Here is a 22,521-nt window from a genome sequence, read left to right on the forward strand (position 1 = left end):
TTGATGTCACTATAATAGAGTGAAATTGAAAATATATTCAAATCAGCCCTTGTGAAAAGAAAGTACTTTTTAGCATGCTTTTTTTATGGAAGCTAAGTTTCTTATGGAAATAGGCTTAAGTGTGTACTGAATGTAATGTTTCGGACACTTAATTGTATGTTCATTGTTAATGAAAATGTATTGTAGTTTAAATTTATATGTAATGCAGTTAGTTTAACTTTTTGACCCACTTAAGTACATCTTTATATGCAATTTCATAATTCTGCTGTCTTTTAAACGTGGTTCTGAATTGCTTAATGTACTGACAAGCATTTGTGGTAAAGTAAAATATACTTCAATATCATATAAAATGTGTGTATATATATATATATATATACATATATATGCATGCATTTTTTTAATGATGTAGTTGCAATTTGTGTACAAAACTTTAAATGTAATTAAAGGCTAAATGGGAACAGAAAATAGAAAAAAATTGCATGAAGTATTTTAAATCTGAATTTCTGTCCATCAAAAATAGTAGGTACTTATAATTTAACAGAAAGCAAAATGCAATTCTGGTCATGGATATCTGGTTAACTTACTACAAAAGTGTTTCAAACCAAACTACAATAACACTAACCTGGCAAACATTTGCAAATAAAAAAAATTGATTATTTAACCTTAAAAAACATTAATTGTAGATGTTCAGTACCTTGTAAACACAACTTTGATTATACTTTGATTTTGATTTGATTATACTGGCATATAGCCAGCCAATCAAATTAGAGCTGCCTGACCGAAAGAGAAATTTTCTGTTCAATGTCGATCAGATTATCAGCAAACAGAGAGGAAAACTATGAAAAGACTGTCATGTGGAACTCCTTTATATATATATATATATATATATATATTAGCGGATAGATTTAGCGCTGAATTAGCTGTTAAAGAGCTTCACTGGATAGGTGTTTTAGTAAAGTAGTTGAGTTTTAAACTCAAACTGCCATGGTCTAAAGTGGAGGTTGGAAAAATGAGGCACAGAGCAGTGATGTATCTGCTCCTCTCCTCAGGAAGTAGGCACTCACAGTCACACTTCATTAATCAGATTTGCTCGCTGTAACACAAGCTCATCGTGCACCCAGCTTGAGCTCGTGAGGAAAAGAAAGAGACCAAGAAAAGAAAACTGGGATGGCGGTCATTAACTTGTAATTATGTCATTAAGGGGCATCCATGCTATTTATTGAGACAGAGGACTCCATACACACCCGCTGGCAGGGGTACTTTGACACACAACAGTTGTCTGATGACTGTTGTCACTAATGAGATTGTGTGTGCGTATGTGTCCTTTAGGAGAAATGTCGCCCCAGTACGGTGTGTCCTGTGTCGGCGGTCGCGGGAGCTTTCTGCGGCTTGTGTGATTTTGACCCGGCGCAGTCCATTTGTACATGGGTACCAGGCGAGCCGTTCCCCGCGCATATTCCATCTCCCTCTGCTGCTGCCGTCACCCCAACAGAAGCTCCTCCTACTGCCGCCCACAGCCAGCTCTGCCCATCCTCAGAGGAGCTGATATACAGTGGAGTAGCAAACCGATACAGTTTCACAGGTAAACAGATCAACAATGTTTGTCAATTTACCCTCAAGAATAGTTTTTTTAATGCGTTTTATTTATTTTTTTAAATTAAATTGAAAGTGTTGTTATTGTTAAAATTATAATAGTATATAAATAATACTAAAATAACACTGACCTGGAATAATAGAATAACTGCACTCTATCAAATCATACACTCTTTTTTTTCATAATTATTTGTCATATTTTTCACTGATCAGGGGATACATCCTTGTCTGTGAAAAATAGTTGACTACAAATTAAGAAAAGGAAAGCATAGATAAATAAAATAAAACACAAAACTGCAAAGAATTTTTATTTAGAAGCAGCCAGGGCTTAAAAACAAAACAAAAACAAAATTATTAATTGGTTCACTCTGAGCAGAATCAGTATTTTAACGTTTCTTTTCATGCTTTCTTTGGTAACATTATCGTTCCAAAAGCAGTTTGATTAGAAAAAATACCGGTTAATAACGTTATTTTAATTTTAATTAGATTTTTTTTGCCTATAATTTGCTTGAATTTAACTTCATACTAAGAGCTTGTGACTAAACCTCGTAACTTGAGTGGATCCACAAACTGTCGGCAAGCTCTATCCATCTATCGTGAATGAAGTACTTCACAAATTTTGGAGACTGTCTCTGCTTGTTTGCAGTGCAAGGGTAAATTAAAAATTGGTTCTTTGAAAAAGTGCAGTGTTTTCTTTATTCAATTATGTATTTGAGGAGCGGAGAAAAGTGTCAGTCTGGTATTTGCCGTCGACTCATAGCCAATACAGCCTGTGCGTAACATTTCGTCTTTTATATTACAAGCTTTTTGCCAAATAGATTAAACGACAGTAAAAAACTAAGCGCCCACAATATACAATCATTTTTGTAACCTGTAAGTTGATAAAAACTTACTGCCTCAGATGCGACCGTTCTAATGACAGACAAAACACAAATCTCCGACATTCGCTGGTGAAAAACCTCGTAACTCGTTTTTTAGATTTCCTGAATAGTAGCGGTTCTACACTAACCTGCAATTTTCGCTGGTTTCAAAACACACCATGCTGGATATAACCTGCCATGGTAACATATCCTCGGATAAACTCTTGTGATCCAACATCTAAGGCCAGCACATTGCCTTGCACCTTATATAGGATGACTTGACAACTCGTCAACGTCATATTTGCATAGGCCATACTATTTGAATTCATTGGTTGACTGCCAAAGGAAAATCTTAAACAGAACGATAAAAATAACGATTATTAACCAGTGTAACAAGGTTTGTGTTCAGGAAAGTGAAAGTGAACGTGAGCAATCACGCCACCTAGCCTGGCTAACGTCAGACCCAAGTCTCATTGAGACTTGGGTCTGGGAACCAGATGTTCATTTTCTCGTATTTGAGGCGTGGTTTACGAATGCCCAGAGCCATTTATTGGGTGCTAAGAATGTCTATCAAATGCGCCTGTATGTAGCTCATAGCCAATCGTTTCAATTATACCAGATAACGTATGTAGAGCGACAGAAATTAGACGAGAAAGAAGACGATGGGTCAAAGATTTGTGTACACGATGGCGTGTATCTAACGGCCGTTTCACACCGCGTGCGTGAGCGGCGTGCATATTAATCAATGAGTGCATTCAGACCGGGAGCAGGAGCAGTGCGTGAGCGTTGAGCAGCAGTGAAGCGGGGGTTTCGGCGTCGAATCTGTTTTTGCTGCAGTGCTCACGCTCAATTAAAGTGAAAGCACACTTTTGATGGACAAAAATAAATATGATTTCACACAAAAAGTGCCCAAAATGCACAGAATAAGCATGTCTAGTGAGTTTTAACAAGAACTTGAGTAGGCAAATAAAAGAAAATAAAGACACAAAAATATGTATAGAAGATTTAGGCTACCCGGTAAAAACTTGTTTTTAATTATTCAGTTTGGGTGAAAGTTGTGTATTATATAAAAAAAAACCTAAAGTAAACTAGCCAGAAAATATTATATATAAACGTTCTTTTAGTTTATGTAACACACAGACAGCTACATAGGCTAGCACAACCCAAATCAAACCGAGTGTGTGATTTATTTGTGTTTTGTTTTTTATCCGCGGAGTTGCAGTCTTGTAAACATATCGAAAGTATGACTGAAACTAATAGATTGGAGCCATTTTCTGGGTTGTTTTGTTGTTTAACATTTATATGCGAATGTTGTACACCTCCCCATTACAAACTTTCAAGACTATCAATGTTATAAATGACCAACTTCTAAAAACAAATGTATAGTTGTCTTTGTAAAGAATTGCCCGCTTATATATGTAGCTTTGGAGCCGCTGCTGTGACACTGTACAAACGCTTCCAGTGTGAATACTCTCGCGCGTCTGAAGCTGCAGCTGACGCGCTGCTCAAGTGCCGCTCACGCTTGCGGTATGAAAAGACCGTAAAAGGCTGTATCGAAAGGTAACTTCGCGTCTATAAACAAACTGCTTCGGTGTGTCGCATAGACGTCGTCATCGTTTTGCTGCTCCCTCCCCGTTCTGTGATTGGTTCCCTAGATGAGGCGAAAATTTGGTCCATGGTATCCAGACTACCTAGCAGCGTGAATAAAATCGCGCTGCGGCAAGGCAGTATGGGGAAACCCAGGCTACACGCCACCGGCCTCGCTCCGTTCCCACGGCTCTCAGCCCCGCCCTGATTGCCACATACCCCATCACCCCTCTCAGGCCAGGGGGTTACGTGGCAAGCAGGGCCGAGAGCCCAAGGCCAGTGGCGGGATTCTGCACGCCACACCGGTCTCGAGGAGCTCTGGATGGAAAAAAAGGAGGAGCGACAACAGTAAAGGATGAGAAAGGACCAGGCCTGGATTATTTTACGTTGTGTTTTGATGTGTTGATGTGTTTATGCGCAGTCTTCCATGAGGGACTGCCGCTTTACTTTCGTTTTGTGTTTTTTTATTTTATGATATTAAAGTTACGTTTGAACGTTCGCCGGTTCCCGCCTCCTCCTTCCCTGAACACAAAACTAGCGAAAAACCGGTTAATGGTAATTTCAAATAAGCGTTTCTGTTCAGAACGTTTAAACCTGATTTAGTTTTCAGTTTTGTTTATGTTCCTGTTTTTGTTCGTTTCCTTGAACCAGTTCAGAGCCCTGGAAGCAGGGTCATCATCAAGAGGAAGGGGTGAAAGGGATCCATTGTATGGTACAGCCTTATTTGGGCTCAGGGGAGAGAAAGCCAACTAGGAACATTTTTTCTAGAGCCCTGTAAATTTACGCAACAAACCTGCAGATGAGAGCCAAATGTGTTCAATAAACAAGAAATAGTATATGCCCAACATCTTTTATGTAAAGACATCAAACTGAATGGCACACACACACAAGAAGGAAAGTGTCAGTCATTTTAGGGATGTTCCTCACACTGTAAACATCTGCACATTTCACGTGTTCACAAGAACAGATGCTTAAGTGTGTATTAATTGTTGTGAGCCATAAATCTCACCTGCTATTTCGAAGTCATCATTAAAACTTTAAGATAGGCGTTTAGAGCGCCCCCTTGACTCACACTCTTATTAATGTTTTCAGAGGGAGTGCTGGCCCCTCGTTCTGGCTCAACCTCATCTGAGGTGTTATTTATTTGGTTAGTTACGTCTGTTTAATCAAGACTAATGCAGGAGTTGAGGGGGCTGGCTGGCACAAGGAGAGTGATTCTAGTCAGCGCTGTGCCACCATCTGGGCAGAAGCGTATAAACCTGTCGTAGCCCTGCACTCCTCCAGATGTTTCTCACGCCCCCATACCCGCACCCCGGAGAAAGATGACACTGAGTGCTCTCGGACAAATGCTGCCCAAGAGTTGATTTGCCAACCACACAAATATGAACAATTCCGCTTCCTCCTGACTTTGTGTAGCAAACACCCTTGAGGCCTTGGGCTTTTGTGTATTTTAACGTCATCATGAAATAAAAATTCACCCTGTTTAAATCTAACAATGTGTCACTGGTCTTGTTGTACATTATTATATTATTTCAGTATAAAAAAAAGTTTCCTATAAAATCCACTTTGCTCCTTTCTAGTTTGAAACACCCACTTTTTACAATCTAATCAATTCGCCCTACATTTTATAATTATATTTACAAATTATATTTCATGTTTTCAATTCAAATTTAAATGAACCTTTTTCATTAATTATAACTATTATTATTACTACTACTATTATTATATTCAGTTTTTTTTTCAAAAGAAAAGAAAATAATAAATTGGTATTGCTTAATGTACAATCAAATTTAATTTTACTTAAAAAATTATATAAAATGACATGTCGTTTGCTCATATACATGTCGATTTTTTTTATTATAAATTAGTATGTAAATAAGTCATAAATAAGTTTGCTTGGTTAACTTTCATTTGTTGTCAGACTGTGTCTTGTCCTCTGAGAAGGGTATTTTGTCATCCTGTCACTCATAGAAGTGCCTCCGCCAGTCTGATGAAACCCATCTCGGAGATTTACACCCATGACTCCCCAAACACACGAATACGACAAACTGCTGTATTTCTGATAACAAAAAGCATTACAGTAAACAGTGTCCCTGGCTGCTCATTAAACTTTAGTCTTGTTTTAGTGTGAAGACTGACACACTTTAGAGACTCTCCTGTGATGCTGTCAAGAACGAGGTTTCAGGGGAACTCGTGTTGGAATAGGAAATAGGAATAGCTGTGTTTGTGTGACTGTGTTCTCTTGTGTGTCATTTCAGACACTGAACTGGACCCTTACACCAGTTATGAGTATAGAATTGGTGCTTGGAACAGCTTTGGCCGTGGGTTCAGTCCCTCTTCTCGTGTCACTACTGAAGAAGACGTTCCCTGGGATGTGCCTCCTCCTCACTGGAGCCATGTGGGCCTGCGTGACGACATCATCCAGCTTGAATGGTCAGCCCCAAACAAACCCAATGGTAATTATTTTGAAAAGGTGGTGTTGACTTTTATTACATCCCATTCCCTCTATAGCTGAGTGAAACCAATCCAGTGACCTATTTATATATATATATATATATATATATATATATATATATATATATATATATATATATATATATATGTGTGTGTAGCGGAGGCCAACTAGTAGTCGCTGTGCAAGTAAACCTCACTCATCTGATCTCAATAGGCGCTCTAGCGACAGGCGCTAGGGGCTGTAGTCTTTTGCCTCCTTTAACCTCCTCATGCCCGGAGACCTGGGTTCGAGGCCCACACATTGCGGGGCGAGTAGGACCTGGGTGAGGGGTGTGTATATATATATATATATATATATATATATATATATATATACACTCACCGGCCACTTTATTAGGTACACCTGTCCAACTGCTCGTTAACACTTAATTTCTAAGCAGCCAATCACATGGCGGCAACTCAGTGCATTTAGGCATGTAGACATGGTCAAGACAATCTCCTGTAGTTCAAACCGAGCATCAGTATGGGGAAGAAAGTTGATTTGAGTGACTTTGAACGTGGCATGATTGTTGGTGCCAGAAGGGCTGGTCTGAGTATTTCAGAAACTGCTAATCTACTGGGATTTTCACGCACAACCATCTCTAGGGTTTACAGAGAATGGTCCGAAAAAGAAAAAACATCCAGTGAGCGGCAGTTCTGTGGGCGGAAATGCCTTGTTGATGCCAGAGGTCAGAGGAGAATGGCCAGACTGGTTCGAGCTGATAGAAGGGCAACAGTGACTGAAATAACCACTCGTTACAACCGAGGTATGCAACAAAGCATTTGTGAAGCCACAACACGCACAACCTTGAGGCGGATGGGCTACAACAGCAGAAGACTCCACCGGGTACCACTCATCTCCACTACAAATAGGAAAAAGAGGCTACAATTTGCAAGAGCTCACCAAAATTGAACAGTTGAAGACTGGAAAAATGTTGCCTGGTCTGATGAGTCTCGATTTCTGTTGAGACATTCAGATGTTAGAGTCAGAATTTGGCGTAAACAGAATGAGAACATGGATCCATCATGCCTTGTTACCACTGTGCAGGCTGGTGGTGGTGGTGTAATGGTGTGGGGGATGTTTTCCTGGCACACTTTAGGCCCCTTAGTGCCAATTGGGCATCGTTTAAATGCCACGGCCTACCTGAGCATTGTTTCTGACCATGTCCATCCCTTTATGGCCACCATGTACCCATCCTCTGATGGCTACTTCCACCATGTCACAAAGCTCTAATCATTTCAAATTGGTTTCTTGAACATGACAATGAGTTCACTGTACTAAAATGGCCTCCACAGTCACCAGATCTCAACCCAATAGAGCATCTTTGGGATGTGGTGGAACGGGAGATTCGCATCATGGATGTGCAGCCGACAAATCTGCGGCAACTGTGTGATGCCATCATGTCAATATGGACCAAACTCCCTGAGGAATTCTTCCAGCACCTTGTTGAATCTATGCCACGAAGAATTGAGGCAGTTCTGAAGGCAAAAGGGGGTCCAACCCGTTACTAGCATGGGGTACCTAATAAAGTGGCCGGTGAGTGTATATATATATATATATTAGAGGCGGGCATAGATTAATTTCTAATCTAGATTAATCTAGATTAATATTGAAATTAATCTAGATTAATCTAGATTAAAATGGCTCATTTGAATTCTCCCGAAGGCATTCAGAATATGTGTGCTACCCAAATAATGACTAAAAGTACGTCTTTGAGAATAGTTTGCCTCGCGTAGGGATGTGCATTTCTGCCAAAAATGCCATTCGACAATCGAGGAGCAAAAGTCGAATATAAAAAAAAAACACAAAAAAAAACGCAATGACAGAAAGGGAGGCCAATTTTATCTTTAGCGATTTGTCATCAAACAAACTGTTTATTTACTGAACAAGTAACATGTTTTCGTCCTTTTTTTAACATAGTAGGCTAATTGGAAGAAGAAAAAAAACAATACGCACGACAGTCCGTTTTTGCATCGCCAATGCTCGTTAGATCAAAAAATAATGTTATCATATGTCATAAGAATTTTATGTGAACCTGCCTTGTTACTGCAATAGCCTCATTTAAACAAATTAGTTTCAATCAATGTAAACTATTCGTGTGATTATGCCACTGCGCAATACACACACAATGTATTACCTGAATGAAATGAAATCGAATGTATCGTCCTGTGGAATCATTCATTCAGATTTGCATTCACTAGACTAGACTGTAGATCGGCCACTTCATCCAACGCTCTTGATGCTCTTAAATCGCTAGTTACGCATGTAACTGTGGTTCTGTGAATTCTGGATGACCGCCAGAGGCAGTGTAAACACTATGGATTATCGCAGCGCCAGCTAGATAGGCCGAGAGAATATACCAACAAAGTCACGTGGCGTGACGTATGCTGAGCCCTGGAGGGTAAAGCTACAGTAGCTCAGCACTCTACCTCGGTACGCCTTTCTCGCGCATTCCGAGTGACAGAGAACTCTGGCGGTCATCCAGAATTCACAGAACCACAGTTACATGCGTAACTAGCGTTCTGTTTCATTCTTACTGACCGCCAGAGGCAGTGTAAACACTATGGATGACACATACCAACATAGTCATGAGGAATGCCACCCACCTGATGAAATTAAGGCTGCTCCAGAAGAACCGCAGAACTAACGGCATGATGAGCAGCAACGTTGACCTTATAAAACCGGGCAAACGTGCATGGAGAAGCCCAGGTAGCAGCAGTGCAGATATCCACCAGGGAAACTCCTCTAAAAACAGCCCATGAAGATGAAATGGCCCTAGTGGAATGGCAAGTTAGTCTCCAGGGCAGTGGTCTCCCTGCCGCCTTGTAAGCCAGCGTAATGGTCTCCACTATCCAGTTCGACAACCTCTGTTTCGACAATGGAGCACCTTTCTTCACACCACCATGGCAGACAAATAACTGGTCTGACCGTCTAAATTGAACAGTAGAGTTCACATAACACTTCAAGGCCCGAACAGGACACAAGAGTTGGGCACTTGAATCGGACCCTGAAGAAGTCTGAAAGGAGGCCAGTTCAATATGCTGATTTATGAACTGAGGAAGAAGGACCTTCGGAAGAAAAGAAGGATTGGGTCGTAGAACCACCCCGGAGCCATCCGGTAACCAACGCAAGCACAGTTCACTAACAGACAACGCGTGCAACTCACTGACTCGTTTCGCCGTAGCAATAGCCAACAAAAAAAGAAGTCTTCAAGGACAACCATTTAATGTCAACATTTTGCAAGGGCTCAAACTGGGGTGAGCACAGGAATGCAAGTACGAGTGACAAATCCCACACAGGAAAATGAGGATTCCGAGCAGGGTTCAGACGGCGTGCGCCCTTCAGAAAACTGCAGAAAAGACGGTGAGAGTCAAGAGAAGAGCCACCAACTGGAACATGATATGCAGAAATTGCAGCAACGTACACTTTCAACGTGGAAGCTGCTTTTACTTCCTCCAGTAAACGTTGAAGAAAACTTAAGACACGCGGAATGTCGCATGTTGCAGGATCGAGCCCCCGTTCCTCACACCATGCAGAAAAAAGCTTCCAATGTGAAGCATAAATCTGTCGTGTGGAAGAAGCCCTAGCATTAGAGATGGTGTGAATAACAGCAGGGTCACAATGCTCTAGGGAAGGATTTAACCCAATGGCCAGACCCAAAGCTGCAGACGAGCCGGGTCCGGGTGCCAGACACTGGCCTCCAACTGGGAGAGGAGGTCCTTCCTGGGGGGAAGCTTCCATGGATTGCCTGTCAGAAGTCTCAGCAACAAAGGAAACCACGGTCTGGCTGGCCATCGTGGTGCCACGAGTAACACTCTGTGCTTGCACAGGGAGATCCTGTGCAACGTCACCCATAACAGAGGGGTAGGTGGAAACGCATAAAGCAGGCAGTTCGGCCATTCGTGAGACAGCGCATCCTGGCCCAGGGGGCTCGACACTTCTGTCCTTGCGAACCATAAGCGACAGTGGGTGGTCATCTCTGAAGCAAAAAGATCCACCTCTGCTCTTCCAAATCGTAGCCAGATCTCCTGCACTACATCTGGATGAAGCCTCCATTCTCCTGGATGTACTTGATCCCTGGAAAGAGCATCTGCTGTCTGGTTGCACACTCCTGGAATATGAGCTGCCCTCAGTGAAGCGAGTCGTGGCTGACACCATGTCAGGATCTCGTGAGTCAACCATAGAGACCTGCGGGATCTCGTGCCGCCCTGGTGGTTCAGATGGAACACTGTTGAGGTATTGTCTGACCGAACAAGAACATGGCGGCCTGCCAGAACCGGCATGAAGTACTTTAGAGCCAAGAACACTGCCCTGAGTTCTAGCAGGTTGATATGTTCCGCGGCCTGGATCGGAGTCCAGCGCCCGGAAATACCCCTCCGATTCCACGTTGCCCCCCATCCTGTGAGGGAAGCATCTGTCGTGACCAACTCCCGACGAGAGGGAACAACACCCAGGGGCACTCCTGCCTTCAGAAACTCTAACTGTCTCCACCGCCTCAACGCACATATGCAACGGTGAGAAATTATAACCAGTTGATGACGATGTCTGGTGGGATCTAGCCGCAAACTGTTGTTCCATAACTGGAGTGGTCTGAGATGGAGTAAACCCAGGGGGATCACAACTGTAGCCGCTGTTAACATCCCTATCAGTCGTAGGACCACCTCGTACTGCAAAGACACACCCGGACGAAAGCGAGCCAAAAGTTGTAGAATGTTTGTCACACGTTCCTGAGACAGGGAGGCAGACATTAGGCAGGAATTCAGGGTCATTCCTATGAACGTAGTGGTCTGTGATGGAATCAAACGGCTCTTTTTCTTGTTCACAGAAAACCCCAGCTTCTGCACATGTCTCAAGAGCAGTCTGGAGTCTTGTACGGCCTGCTGCTCTGTGGGGGCACAGAGAAGCCAGTCGTCCAAATAAGGAAGAATACGCATACCTCTCATCCAAAGAGGAGACAGAGCTGCGCTCACACACCTTGTGAAGACGCGAGGAGCAAGGGAAAGGCCGAAGGGTAGCACTTTGAACTGGTATGCTTGATTCAGGAAACTGAAACGTAGAAACTTTCTGTGATGTACAGCAATTGGGACGTGAAAGTATGCATCTTTCAGATCGACACTTACAAACCAATCGTCTGCTGTCACAGACCGTAGAACATCGGCTGTGCGCAGCATTCGAAAGGGAAGGACCTTCAGGAACAAATTCAGAAGCCTTAAATCGAGAATTGGGCGGAAACCACCGTCCTTCTTTGGAACAAGAAAATAAGTTGAATAGAACCCGTCTCTCTGAACGAGGGGATGAACTTTTTCTATGGCTCCCTTCTCTAACAGTGAACAGATTTCCAGAGAGAGAGCCACTGCGCGAACCGCGTCTCTGACAATCGTAGGAACAATTCTTGAAAATCTGGGAGGCCGGCGCCGAAACTGTAGAGTATATCCCCTGCTCAGAGTCGCCAACACCCAGGGGTCTGCTGTGTTGGATCTCCAGTACTCCAGTTGCTCTACAGAAAAACGATCGACCGCCGGCCTGACTGTCTCAGGCTTTACGTGTGCGATTTTTAGTGGTCGCGGGGGGACGCTGACGGGGCCCTCCCGGAAACTGTCGATGAGGTGGGCGAAAAACTCTCGCATCTTCAGGAACACGAGGTCTTTGAGGGGGCTGTGACTGAGGTGTAGCGTGCCGGCGGAAACGCTGCTCCGATGCGGCATAGTGATGTCGGGTCTGAACCGCTGGCATCCTAAAGGTAGGGTTGCGCTGCACCTGTGTCAGCTGACGAGTGGCTTCAGACAGCTTTACCCGCTTTTCCAACAGTTCCGGAACATTTGGACCAAAGATATACCCGGGAACAAAAGGAAGATCTCTCAAGTTTTTCTTATAGTCCTCCGGCAGTCGTGCTTGGGCAAGCCACACTTGGCGGCGGGCTGCCAGAAGCGTGGCTGTAAGACTACCCAGCTCGCGGGTCACGTGGCCTGTTGCCAACAGAGCAGTTTGCAGAAATTGTGAAATAGAGGGATCTGCATTTGCAGGTTCCAGCGTACTGGTGGCAGCAAGAAGTAACTGGTAGATCGTGTTTTCTGCTCGAGTAATGTAGGCAACAGACTCGTATGCCTTTTTTAGCAAGGAATCCGTACGACCGCATTGCGCACTGGGGCATCGCACATTCCCTCGTAGAGCCTCATCAGGAGAGACCACCAAAGCTGCCACAGGCTGCTCTATTTCCAGAGCACGACCCACCCTGATAGAATCTGCTTCAGCCATAGATGCTAGCGTTCGAGCAATCTTTGAGCGCCGCTTAGGTGGACCAGAACCAGTGAGAGCATTTGAGAATTCAGCCACAAAATCCTTACATGGTGGCATGGCAAAAGAAGTTGCAGCTGTGGTCTGTCTGAAAAACACATTAGTTTGTGCAGATTGGACAGGTGACTCATCAAGTCCTAGACGAGCAGCTGCCATTCGAAGCACAGCCAAAGTGTCATCGGAGGAGGACTGGGCTTGTCCAGACGACTGAACTGACCCCCCACTAGAGCCCTCTGCTGCTGGGTAACCAGTGAAAACAGCCTGAGGTGATGGTTGTGTAGCAACATCCATAGGATCCCCATGATCGTGAAAAAGGAATCTGAAGCACTTGTAGAAAGCACATCAAACTCTGAACGATGAGAAAAACAAGGGGAATCAAGAGACTCTTCCCCAGCTCCCTGGTTTTGAACATTCTCATCCTCCTGTGTCATCCTCACAGGTGTAGCAGATGTGACCGGCTGAAGTGAGTGAAGCAGGCGTTTCAGCTCTGCCATCTCTGAAGAAAGCACCGACACCGTCATAGAAAGTGCACCTTTCTCAACATGTGAATGTTCATCATCTCGCGATTTGGCCTTCTTAGCTGGGAGGGGAGCACCAGCTGCCGCCGACGCCCTGCGCTTCCGAGTGCGCGAAGGGGCTACATCTAACTGCCCTAGTTTCACTGTAGAATTAGGGTCTAACTCGGCAAGACAGAGCCGTCGTTCCGACATAGGCAAAAGGCTGCAGTGCATGCACGGGTCCGTGAGAGCCTCTCGCAGATGTTGAACACCCAAACACGACGGGCAGATGTCATGACCGTCGTCAGGGAGAAGATTATTAGGGCACAGCTTACAAGTCTGTGGAAAACCAGTGGCTATCGAGCTGTGAGCCATAGTTACTCGCTAATAACACCCTCGGATAGTACCGTAAGGTTAAGTTAAGCGGGATGAAAAAATAATAAAAATAAAATAAAACGATTACCTTGGGTGAACCGACAGGTAATACCAACAAAAATTTTACGAAAAAAGATAAAAAGTGTCTAAAATGGCCGGCGGATTGAACCGAGGGACAAAAAGTGTTACATGGATACGAGGAAAAAACACTCTAAGTAGATAACTTACGTCAACGGGAGACCGTTAACTCATAGCGCGGCAAACACAAGCCACCGGATTGCACCGAGAGGCACAGAGTGTTACCGACGAAGCAATATGAAAAAACAAAACTCACCAAGTGCCGTTAATTTAAATCAAAATTCCTTGAAAATCCAAATCCTTGAAATGGCGTAGACACGCGCTGTCACAGCTTGTGAGGACGAATCTCGCTGCTCTTGTAAGCTGCACTTGACAGCGCGTCACTCAACCAATACAACCTATCTCAACTAGGCGAGAAAGCATAAAGATGGAAGAGTGCTGAGCTACTGTAGCTTTACCCTCCAGGGCTCAGCATACGTCACGCCACGTGACTTTGTTGGTATATTCTCTCGGCCTATCTAGCTGGCGCTGCGATAATCCATAGTGTTTACACTGCCTCTGGCGGTCAGTAAGAATGAAACAGAACTTCCTGTTTCGACTCCGAGTGTGAATTGAAAGCGCTTCAGACGATTCAGTGCGCGAGGAACTGAACAGATCAACTGATTCGCGAACCGATTTAGACAGATCATCTGACAACTTGTTTGATGAAGTCTTTGAACAGAATCGACTCAAAAGAGTGATTCATTTGTAAATGAGCATCGCTCATGCCCATACAAAGGACACAGCGCGCTTGGAATAAACTCATTTAACAACGTATTGCATTAAAATAAAGTAACGAGAGGAACGTCGCCCAACGTAACAAAGTAAAAGTACACCTTGTGTCCCTGACAGGAAAATACCCTACTGCGCGATCTGTAACAGTAGGCGCGGCGTCATACTACACATTAGAATTGTGCGAAAATATAACGATATTCGAAAAAGCTATTTATGATCCCAACCCAACTTTGATTAACGGCGATATTTTTTTTATCGCCCGATAAGAGTCTCACGTTAACGCAGCACGTTAACGCCGATAACGGCCCAGCACTAATATATATATATATATATTATCTTTTATTTACAATAATAGGGGGGGGCAGTGGCTCAGTGGTTCATGTAGGTTGTCTACAAACCGGAAGGCTGGTGGTTCCATCCCCGGTTCCACCTGACCAAGTGTCGAGGTGTCCATGAGCAAGACACCTAACCCCAGCTGCTCCCGACGAGCTGGATGGCGCCCTGCATGGCTGACACCGCAGTCGGTGTATGAATGAGTGAATGAATGGGTGAATGTGAGGCAATATGTAAAGCGCTTTGGTGGCCATGGGTCTGTTGAAAGCGCTATATAAATGCAGTCCATTTATCATTTTATATGATGTAAAGATTTGGGGTCCTGATGACACCAATCTGGTGTCCCAATTTTTATAATAATATACATTTTATTTACTATATAGTGCTAAGAATTGTATTAATTACACATAAAAAATGATTAATTTAGTAATTAGACAGTAATTACACATAAATCTTCTCATAGTTTGTACACAAAAGCCAGTGACTAATTTAAATCACAGTTTGTTTATATCTGTATATATAGTGGACAAAGCAACAGTTTTGGACTATTTAGGATATATTGTTTCTTCATTTTTAAGTGTGATTGCTTCCAGCTTGGAAATGTATAATAACTAACTAAAATGCACATTGCACAGTTCATAGTCAGCAATGATAGGTAGAGACTGGAAACCTCTTGGAAATTGAACATCTTTATAGTTTATTATTTTTTTAAATAACAATCCTATAAAGTTTGATTTCTTTTTCCCTTTCGAATCAGAGCACATAATTGTTTTGCCAGATGCCACAGCTAGTAATGCAGTTTCTTGCTCTCATGGTAATATTGTCATATGTTTATTCAGTAGAAGGTTTGGTTATGTAAATGATTAATCACGGAGTGAATCAGTTTGGGTAATCCACGCCTGAAGTCGTGACTCTCAGAAGATTTACTCACATTTCCCCCAACAAACTGGATGGCAGGCTTTTTCTTCAGGCTGTAATGATATGACTCAGACAGAGTGGAACTAGCTGATTGTTTTATCATCTCTCCTCTGAAGACCTGCCTGTTATTAAGTGTAATCTGCATAGCTCGGCAGAATAATTTATGAAGAACAAAATTCACATGCGCATAAACACTAAGTGAGAATAACAAGCTTCATTTTAGGGAACTTCTGTGCCACTTAATATGTAAAGAAACATGCTGATTGCTCATTAGGACTTCACTCTGTGTGCTAATCAAACGGCTTGCCACCCAATCTGTTGTGATTTCGAAAGTTAGTTCAACGGTTTTACTACTGCACTGAGTGGAATTAATGTTGAAGGCATTTTTTGACCCTGCGTGTTTTTATGTACTCTGATAGGTGAGATAAGTCACTATGTGATCCTGCGTGATGGACAGGAGCGCTACCGTGGCACCGATCATAGCTTCACAGATGCGGGAGGAATCCGACCTTTTCGGGAGTACATGTACCAGCTCAGAGCCTGCACTGCTGCCGGCTGCACAGACAGCTCAAAAGTGAGTCGTCTACCTCTCATCTTATAGGCAGAAAATCATACAACATAACAGTGAAGTGTGTAATTACATTGCCATTAGTGGTACCAAATGGGATTGCAACAATGACCATTTCTAAACGGGTTTCCCCAAACACAACCAGCCATTGGTTGGCCAAATACACAGTCCCACCCCAAACTAACGCTATCAATTGAGATAATGTCGCTGTGTTGGGTCAGTTGGGGTGCTCTGACCGGACACAGCAACATTTATTTAATAGTGTAATATTGATTCAACGTTTGTTTAACAAATCAATGTTTTGATATGTTTAAAGACACTTTTTGGGGAAGGAACTTTAAACATGTTTGTAAAAGGTACTGTTCAGGTGTAAAAAAAAAAGAAAAAAGGTGTATATACAGTAATATAGTAGTATAGTCACTCCTACCCACCCACTCATTTTCCTATTGTCCTTCATCTTTACAGTCTTACCCGCAAATATTTACAAGCATTGTGCTGAACAGCTACGAAACACTTGTAAAGTATTGCAGGAGTCGTACTACCCCTTTCATGCCCATGTTATGTCGCTAGTGCCGAGTAAACAGGATATGTTTAATGGCAAGCTAATGGAAGAAGAGCAACAGCTGACTTCCTGCCATAATTGTTGTCTCCTTGTAATAGCTGTCAGCGGCTCAGCTGATGAAAGAGCAAATTAACCTGTCTATCTTCTCTTCTTATGTCTAATTTAGGATCCGATTATCAATAACCGCACAGATCTGCTAGAGGCAAAGTAAAAAGAACCTCCCAGATCAGCGTTAGGTCCATTTTTCTTTCCACACACCTCCGGGGTCTTGCCCAGCACACCAATTGGCCACCAATGATCCACTTCTTCTTTCTTCTTCCCCCTCGCACGATCGTTTTTAAGTGGAGCTGGATTAACTTGTACACCTGCAAGCATTGCCCAAACAGTTGCAATTATTGTCCGACCCAATACAAGGGGAGCAATTACCACAGGGCACCCTGTTGTCGTTCAGCGGGACCCTGCTCAGCCAGCTCTGTCGGTGGGAATGAGGAACCTGATTTAATCTTTGTGGACACTCTGCAGGCTCACAAGCACATCAGGCCAGCACCGGGCCAGACTACACGTAGCCGGGAAAAAAAACACCTTAACCACCTCTCACGGCCCTTTCCTAATAGTCTGCCACTCCTAAAGACAAGAGTTGAAACCACTAGTGACATTCTATTAGAGCAGGATATCCAAGCCTCCATTAGGGCAAATTGCTCTGTAATTCTTTTTGTTGTGTGTCCAGGTTGTGGCAGTGACTGTCCAGGGGGAGCCAGAGGGAATCGCCGCTCCAGTGGTGAGCGCGCTGTGGCCCGGGGCACTAAAGATCAGCTGGGTGGCTCCAGCCAAACCGAATGGTATCATCCGGGAGTACCACATCAATCAGAGCGGTGTTGGAGTGATACACACAGAAACAGAGGGGGAGATGGCTTACAATGTCACAGGTATCACAAATACACTACCTTTCAAAAGTTTGGGATCAGTACGATTTTTTATTATTTCTTTATATTTTGAAAGAGATGCATTTATTCACAAAGGACACATTCAAATGAAGGTGGCAGTAAAGAGTTACAAAAATATTTACAAAAATTTCAAATAAATGCTGTTCTTTTAAACTAACTATTCATTAAAGAATCCTGAAACAAATGTATGATGGTTTCCACCAAAAATATTAAACACCACAACGGATCAATATTCAACATACATAATAATAATAATAATAATAATAATCAGTATAGTATTTGAATAATTTCTGAAGGATCATGTGAGACGGAAGACTGGCTGCTGAAAATTCAGCTTTGCCACCACAGGAATAAATTACATTTTTAAATATATTAAAATAGAAAAAAGTACTTAGAAATTATGTAATAATATCTCACAATATTACTTGCCTTGGTGACCATAAGAGGCTTCTTTAAAAAAAGCAACTTTCCAACACCATATTTTTAAACAGTTTAAAAATATTAAATATTATAAATAATATTAATTCGTTTTTATATATACAGTAGTTCTTGCTATAGATTTGAAGGATCTGTAGTTAAAATTATATCTATTTTTTAATATTATTTATTTTACTTTTGTTTAAGGATTTATTTTTAGGACCCACATTTTTATGAGGTGAATCATATATATCTCTGCATTTTGTTTCCCAGATGTCTGTTTTCTAAGACTTATTATTATACCGTGCAAGTACAGTCCACAAAGCTTTTTTACTTAGCGGATTAAGTAACCCTGATAAATTTTAAACTGTAAAATAGATTAACAATGAAGAAAAGTTTGTGTCTAATACCTATAAACTCTTTAACTATTTTACTTTAACATAAGGAAAGTACTAAATGAGAGAGAGGAATAAAGAGGAAAGTCAGAGGGCGAGTGATGTATCAGTTTAGCAGCAGAGAGCAGCCGCCCCCTACACGCTGCCCCATGCTGGCCCTGACGGCAGCAGCAGCGAGAGTAAGAGAGCGAGAATCCGCCGTGTCTCCTCCACGTGCCCTGCCTTTATTTATGCATGCTGTTTCTGGAAGCAATCTAATGACTGAATTTACACCTGATTCCCGCAATGAGCAGCCGTCCTGCCCATCACTCCTGAGGCCTCCGCTGATTTGTGGGGCTTCTTTTATCTGCCTGGGAGAGGAGCAGTGTTCCTGGCCCTGAGCCATCCGTCACCACCGCAAGGGTACGCACAAGGCGCACTCCCACTTTCAGTGCCGCCCGACTCTGCACAGCCCAGCACATGGCAATGGACAGCTGCACAACAGCCAGCACACACAGAGAGGGGTTTAGATTAAGTGCTCACAAATATATTTCCTTCCAAGGAAGATTTACAATTTCCTCTGAGCAGTATCTGTTTTATCACTTTTTTTGTTTTACCAAATTATTAAATTTTCTTTTACATTGTTGTGGCCATTGTCTTAATGCAGCCATAATGAAATGCTTTTCTCAGCTAATATTGATACATGTAACTGCTAGTAATGTAATTATTATAATAGGTAAATAATGTATTTAAATTCAGTAGATTCAATTATAAATGTGTAATCAAGTGGAAGCAATAATAATAATTTATTTTAATTTTTCATGCTATTTTGTACACATTGTCTTCAAAAGCAGCCACTTTTTATAATGTCTGCAATGGTAATGTAATTTTTGGAAGCTTTTCAAATATTGATACATGCAACTGCTGTTAATATAATTATTATTATTGTAATAAATTCAGTTAAAAAAATGTGTAATCAATTGGCAGCAATAATAACAATAGTAGTAGCAAAATTATTTATTTGTTTGTTGTCTAGACTGGAATATGTATTTTGTTTCTTTTAAATGATCTTTTTGAATGGGCTCCTATTCAAATAGCACATATGCGCTGTAAGTGTCTGTCTCTACGGACCAATATGAAACGCATAATTCATGCAGAGAGGAAAAAGAGAGAATGTTTCTCGCTCCAGCCTGTCGACACTATCACTGACATGATTATCAAACCTGAGTCGGGCACATCGTTTTGAGGAGCATCTGATCTCTTTCCAGTCAGGATTAATCTGAATGAATCGCATGCAGGGAGCCGCTCCTCTGAGAGATGGCTGACTCTGGGAATGCTAACATCCCATAACACCGGAGAGAATGACATCCTCACTTCCCGTGTTTGAGCTTACGGACGTCCAGGAGAAAATCAGGCTCATTTATTTAAATATATTATTAAAAAAATTGTGTTTTGAGACTGTTGACTGTGCAGTCTGTGTAGCTTAAACACCTCATAGGCAGAGTCTCACTGAAAGCAAATGATGTTTAAACAGCAGGTTTCCTGTGTTTAGCTGATCTACTTGAGGAATCTCCTGGCGTGTAGTTCTCACAAGCTCAGACCTCCCTCCCTGCCTTCAGCAGCGCTCAGCCACAGGCTGTCTGTCTGTGCACTCCAGAGGAGCCACTGGGAAGCACCACATTTTTGTAAATAAGCTTGAAATCAGCAGGGACCTTCAAATGGTTGGAGCTCAACTGCAACTTGCTGTCGACCAAAGATATTTCAGCTAGTAGCGGCGGTAAGGGGCTTTCCGAGTTCTTTCTGTTCCTCTGAAGGCCCTGAAGTTGGCAGCGACGGCACGCACCAAACAAATCATCCAGTCCTGGATCCTGGGGTGAGTGGGGAGGGAGGGGATCTGATGGCAGATTTGGCCGGCTGGCAGTGTGGCATGTTTAAGACTTGGCTGGGGGTGATGGCAGGCAAAGGCGGTCTCGCTGGCTGGGATGTGAGGCAGCGGTGATGGCGTTCAGTCGCTGGCAGAGGCTGCAAAATGCCTTTGCTCGGGGTTTCCTTTGTGGAGAGGCTCTAAAGCCGCGTTGAGACTTTCATGTCCCTCTGCGCAGAGCGGTAAATCCTACCAGTGTTTTGTGCCGTGCGCCGGCTCGGGCAGCCTTGAGCGTCTGTGCTCCAGCGCCGACTGCTGCTGGGAAGCACCTCCGTGCTCCTTAAAACCTCCAAACTTCCTGCCTTCCCTCACTTGACATGATTAAACACACACCAAAGTGCTCAAGCCTCCTGCTTGCTTTCTTTGTGGCAACAAAGCCGCCACTTTAAACACCACATTAGAGTCACTGGATTACAGATTTAGCTTTTTTTTTTCCTCTTTGGTACCTATGAAACTATTAAGACTAAAACTTAATTTAGAAGCAAGTTTTATTTGAGTGCTTGTTATATGCACAATTTTATACAAAAATAAAGATTCTTGATTGGTATCTCTGGTTCCATGAAGAAATTTTAATTTCCCTGAAAAATTTTCATTGCACAAAAGGTTCTTTATAGTAAGAAATTGGTCTATTCTTTTAAGAACTGATCACTAAAAGGTTATTTGGGGAACCCCAAAATAGTTTTTCTATGGAATTGCTGCAAAAACCCCACTTTGGATTGGAACCAATATTTTTAAGAGTGTATGTGAGTTTACTACATATACATCAAAAACTGAAATTTATTGAAGTTGTGTGTGATGCATGGAATTGAAAGAGATCGTGTTCAAACATTTCTTTGTAGCTACAGGAGCTGTGCGCACGTTCACACACACTGTGAGAGCCGGCCCTTTCATATGACAGCACTCCTAGTGACAAAGACAGTTCCTGTCCCCTTTGGTATTGTAATGAATAAAGACCAAATAAATGAAAGGCATCAATAATTAAAGCATTATTAGTTTTGACTGTGACTTCAACACATTGGGAAAAATCCAGTGAGTGAGAAAAACGTTTATAAAAGCTTTTTTTTTTTACCTTTTTACATTTTTTTTATTTTTATTTTTTTAGATCATACAATTAAGATTATAGACTACACCTCAAATGCCCTTTATTTTAATAGGGTAGAAGAAGGTAATTTATTTATTTCACTTTTTTTGCACGATGGAAAATAGCAGTGTGAAATGTGCTTTGATTAACTAAGTTGTATGATTATTTAAATTGCATAAAAATTCAGAAATTAATAGTTAAAAATAAATAAATAAATAAATAAAAAAACACCATAAATGCCACTCTTTTTAGTGTGCATGCCAAATTATTAGTCCAAATTTGAGTTAAAAAAATTCTACATGCCTGTGAGATAAAACTCTTAATATCGCATAGTCACTTCATCATTGTAAATTAGCTTCTGTTAAATTAAGTATAAATTCCCCAAAGAATCTAAAATATGTATAGCTTTTCATTAACTGATGTGAATTATTGCTCTCAATTATATAAATTATGTTGCAAGCCATGCGTTTAATTGGACATTTGTAAATGAATTAATAATTTATTAATATACAGTACTAGCATTTTAATTCTATTTCTAAAACTAATTCTATTTTAATCTTCATTGAATGTTTCTATAAAATGTAATGCTCTGAAAAGTATTCTAAACGTGTCAGCTCGTAACATACTTTATATTTCCAAGTTACACAATTAAAAACCGAAAGACTTCATGTCATTATAAGGAAAAATCTTATGTAAGTGTATAAAGTCACTGGTTAGTTTTAGCCAGCACCACATTCTCAAACCCCTTCACCTGGCTTATCAGTCTTCCATGTGCAGCTGCTTTATCAGGGTTCAGAGAGGTCTGCCCATGTCCTGATAGAAGAGAAGAACCTTTGCCTCCTAAATTA

General features: G+C 42.0%; 1 protein-coding gene across 1 annotated transcript in view; it reads left to right on the forward strand.

The window, feature by feature from the left end:
- The window catches only part of ush2a (Usher syndrome 2A (autosomal recessive, mild)), a 236,098-nt gene that overhangs the window by 176,205 nt on the left and 37,372 nt on the right, over nt 1–22,521 (forward strand). The window contains exons 52-55 of the mRNA XM_056234074.1: nt 1,330–1,582; nt 6,299–6,496; nt 16,223–16,377; nt 17,661–17,859. Coding sequence (XP_056090049.1) covers nt 1,330–1,582; nt 6,299–6,496; nt 16,223–16,377; nt 17,661–17,859 — 805 coding nt within the window. The remainder of the gene's footprint in view (nt 1–1,329; nt 1,583–6,298; nt 6,497–16,222; nt 16,378–17,660; nt 17,860–22,521) is intronic.

This window comes from Rhinichthys klamathensis, unplaced genomic scaffold (genome assembly GCF_029890125.1).
Source record: "Rhinichthys klamathensis goyatoka isolate OS25496 unplaced genomic scaffold, OSU_Roscu_1.1 h1tg000387l_1, whole genome shotgun sequence".
NCBI classification, from domain to species: domain Eukaryota; kingdom Metazoa; phylum Chordata; class Actinopteri; order Cypriniformes; family Leuciscidae; genus Rhinichthys; species Rhinichthys klamathensis.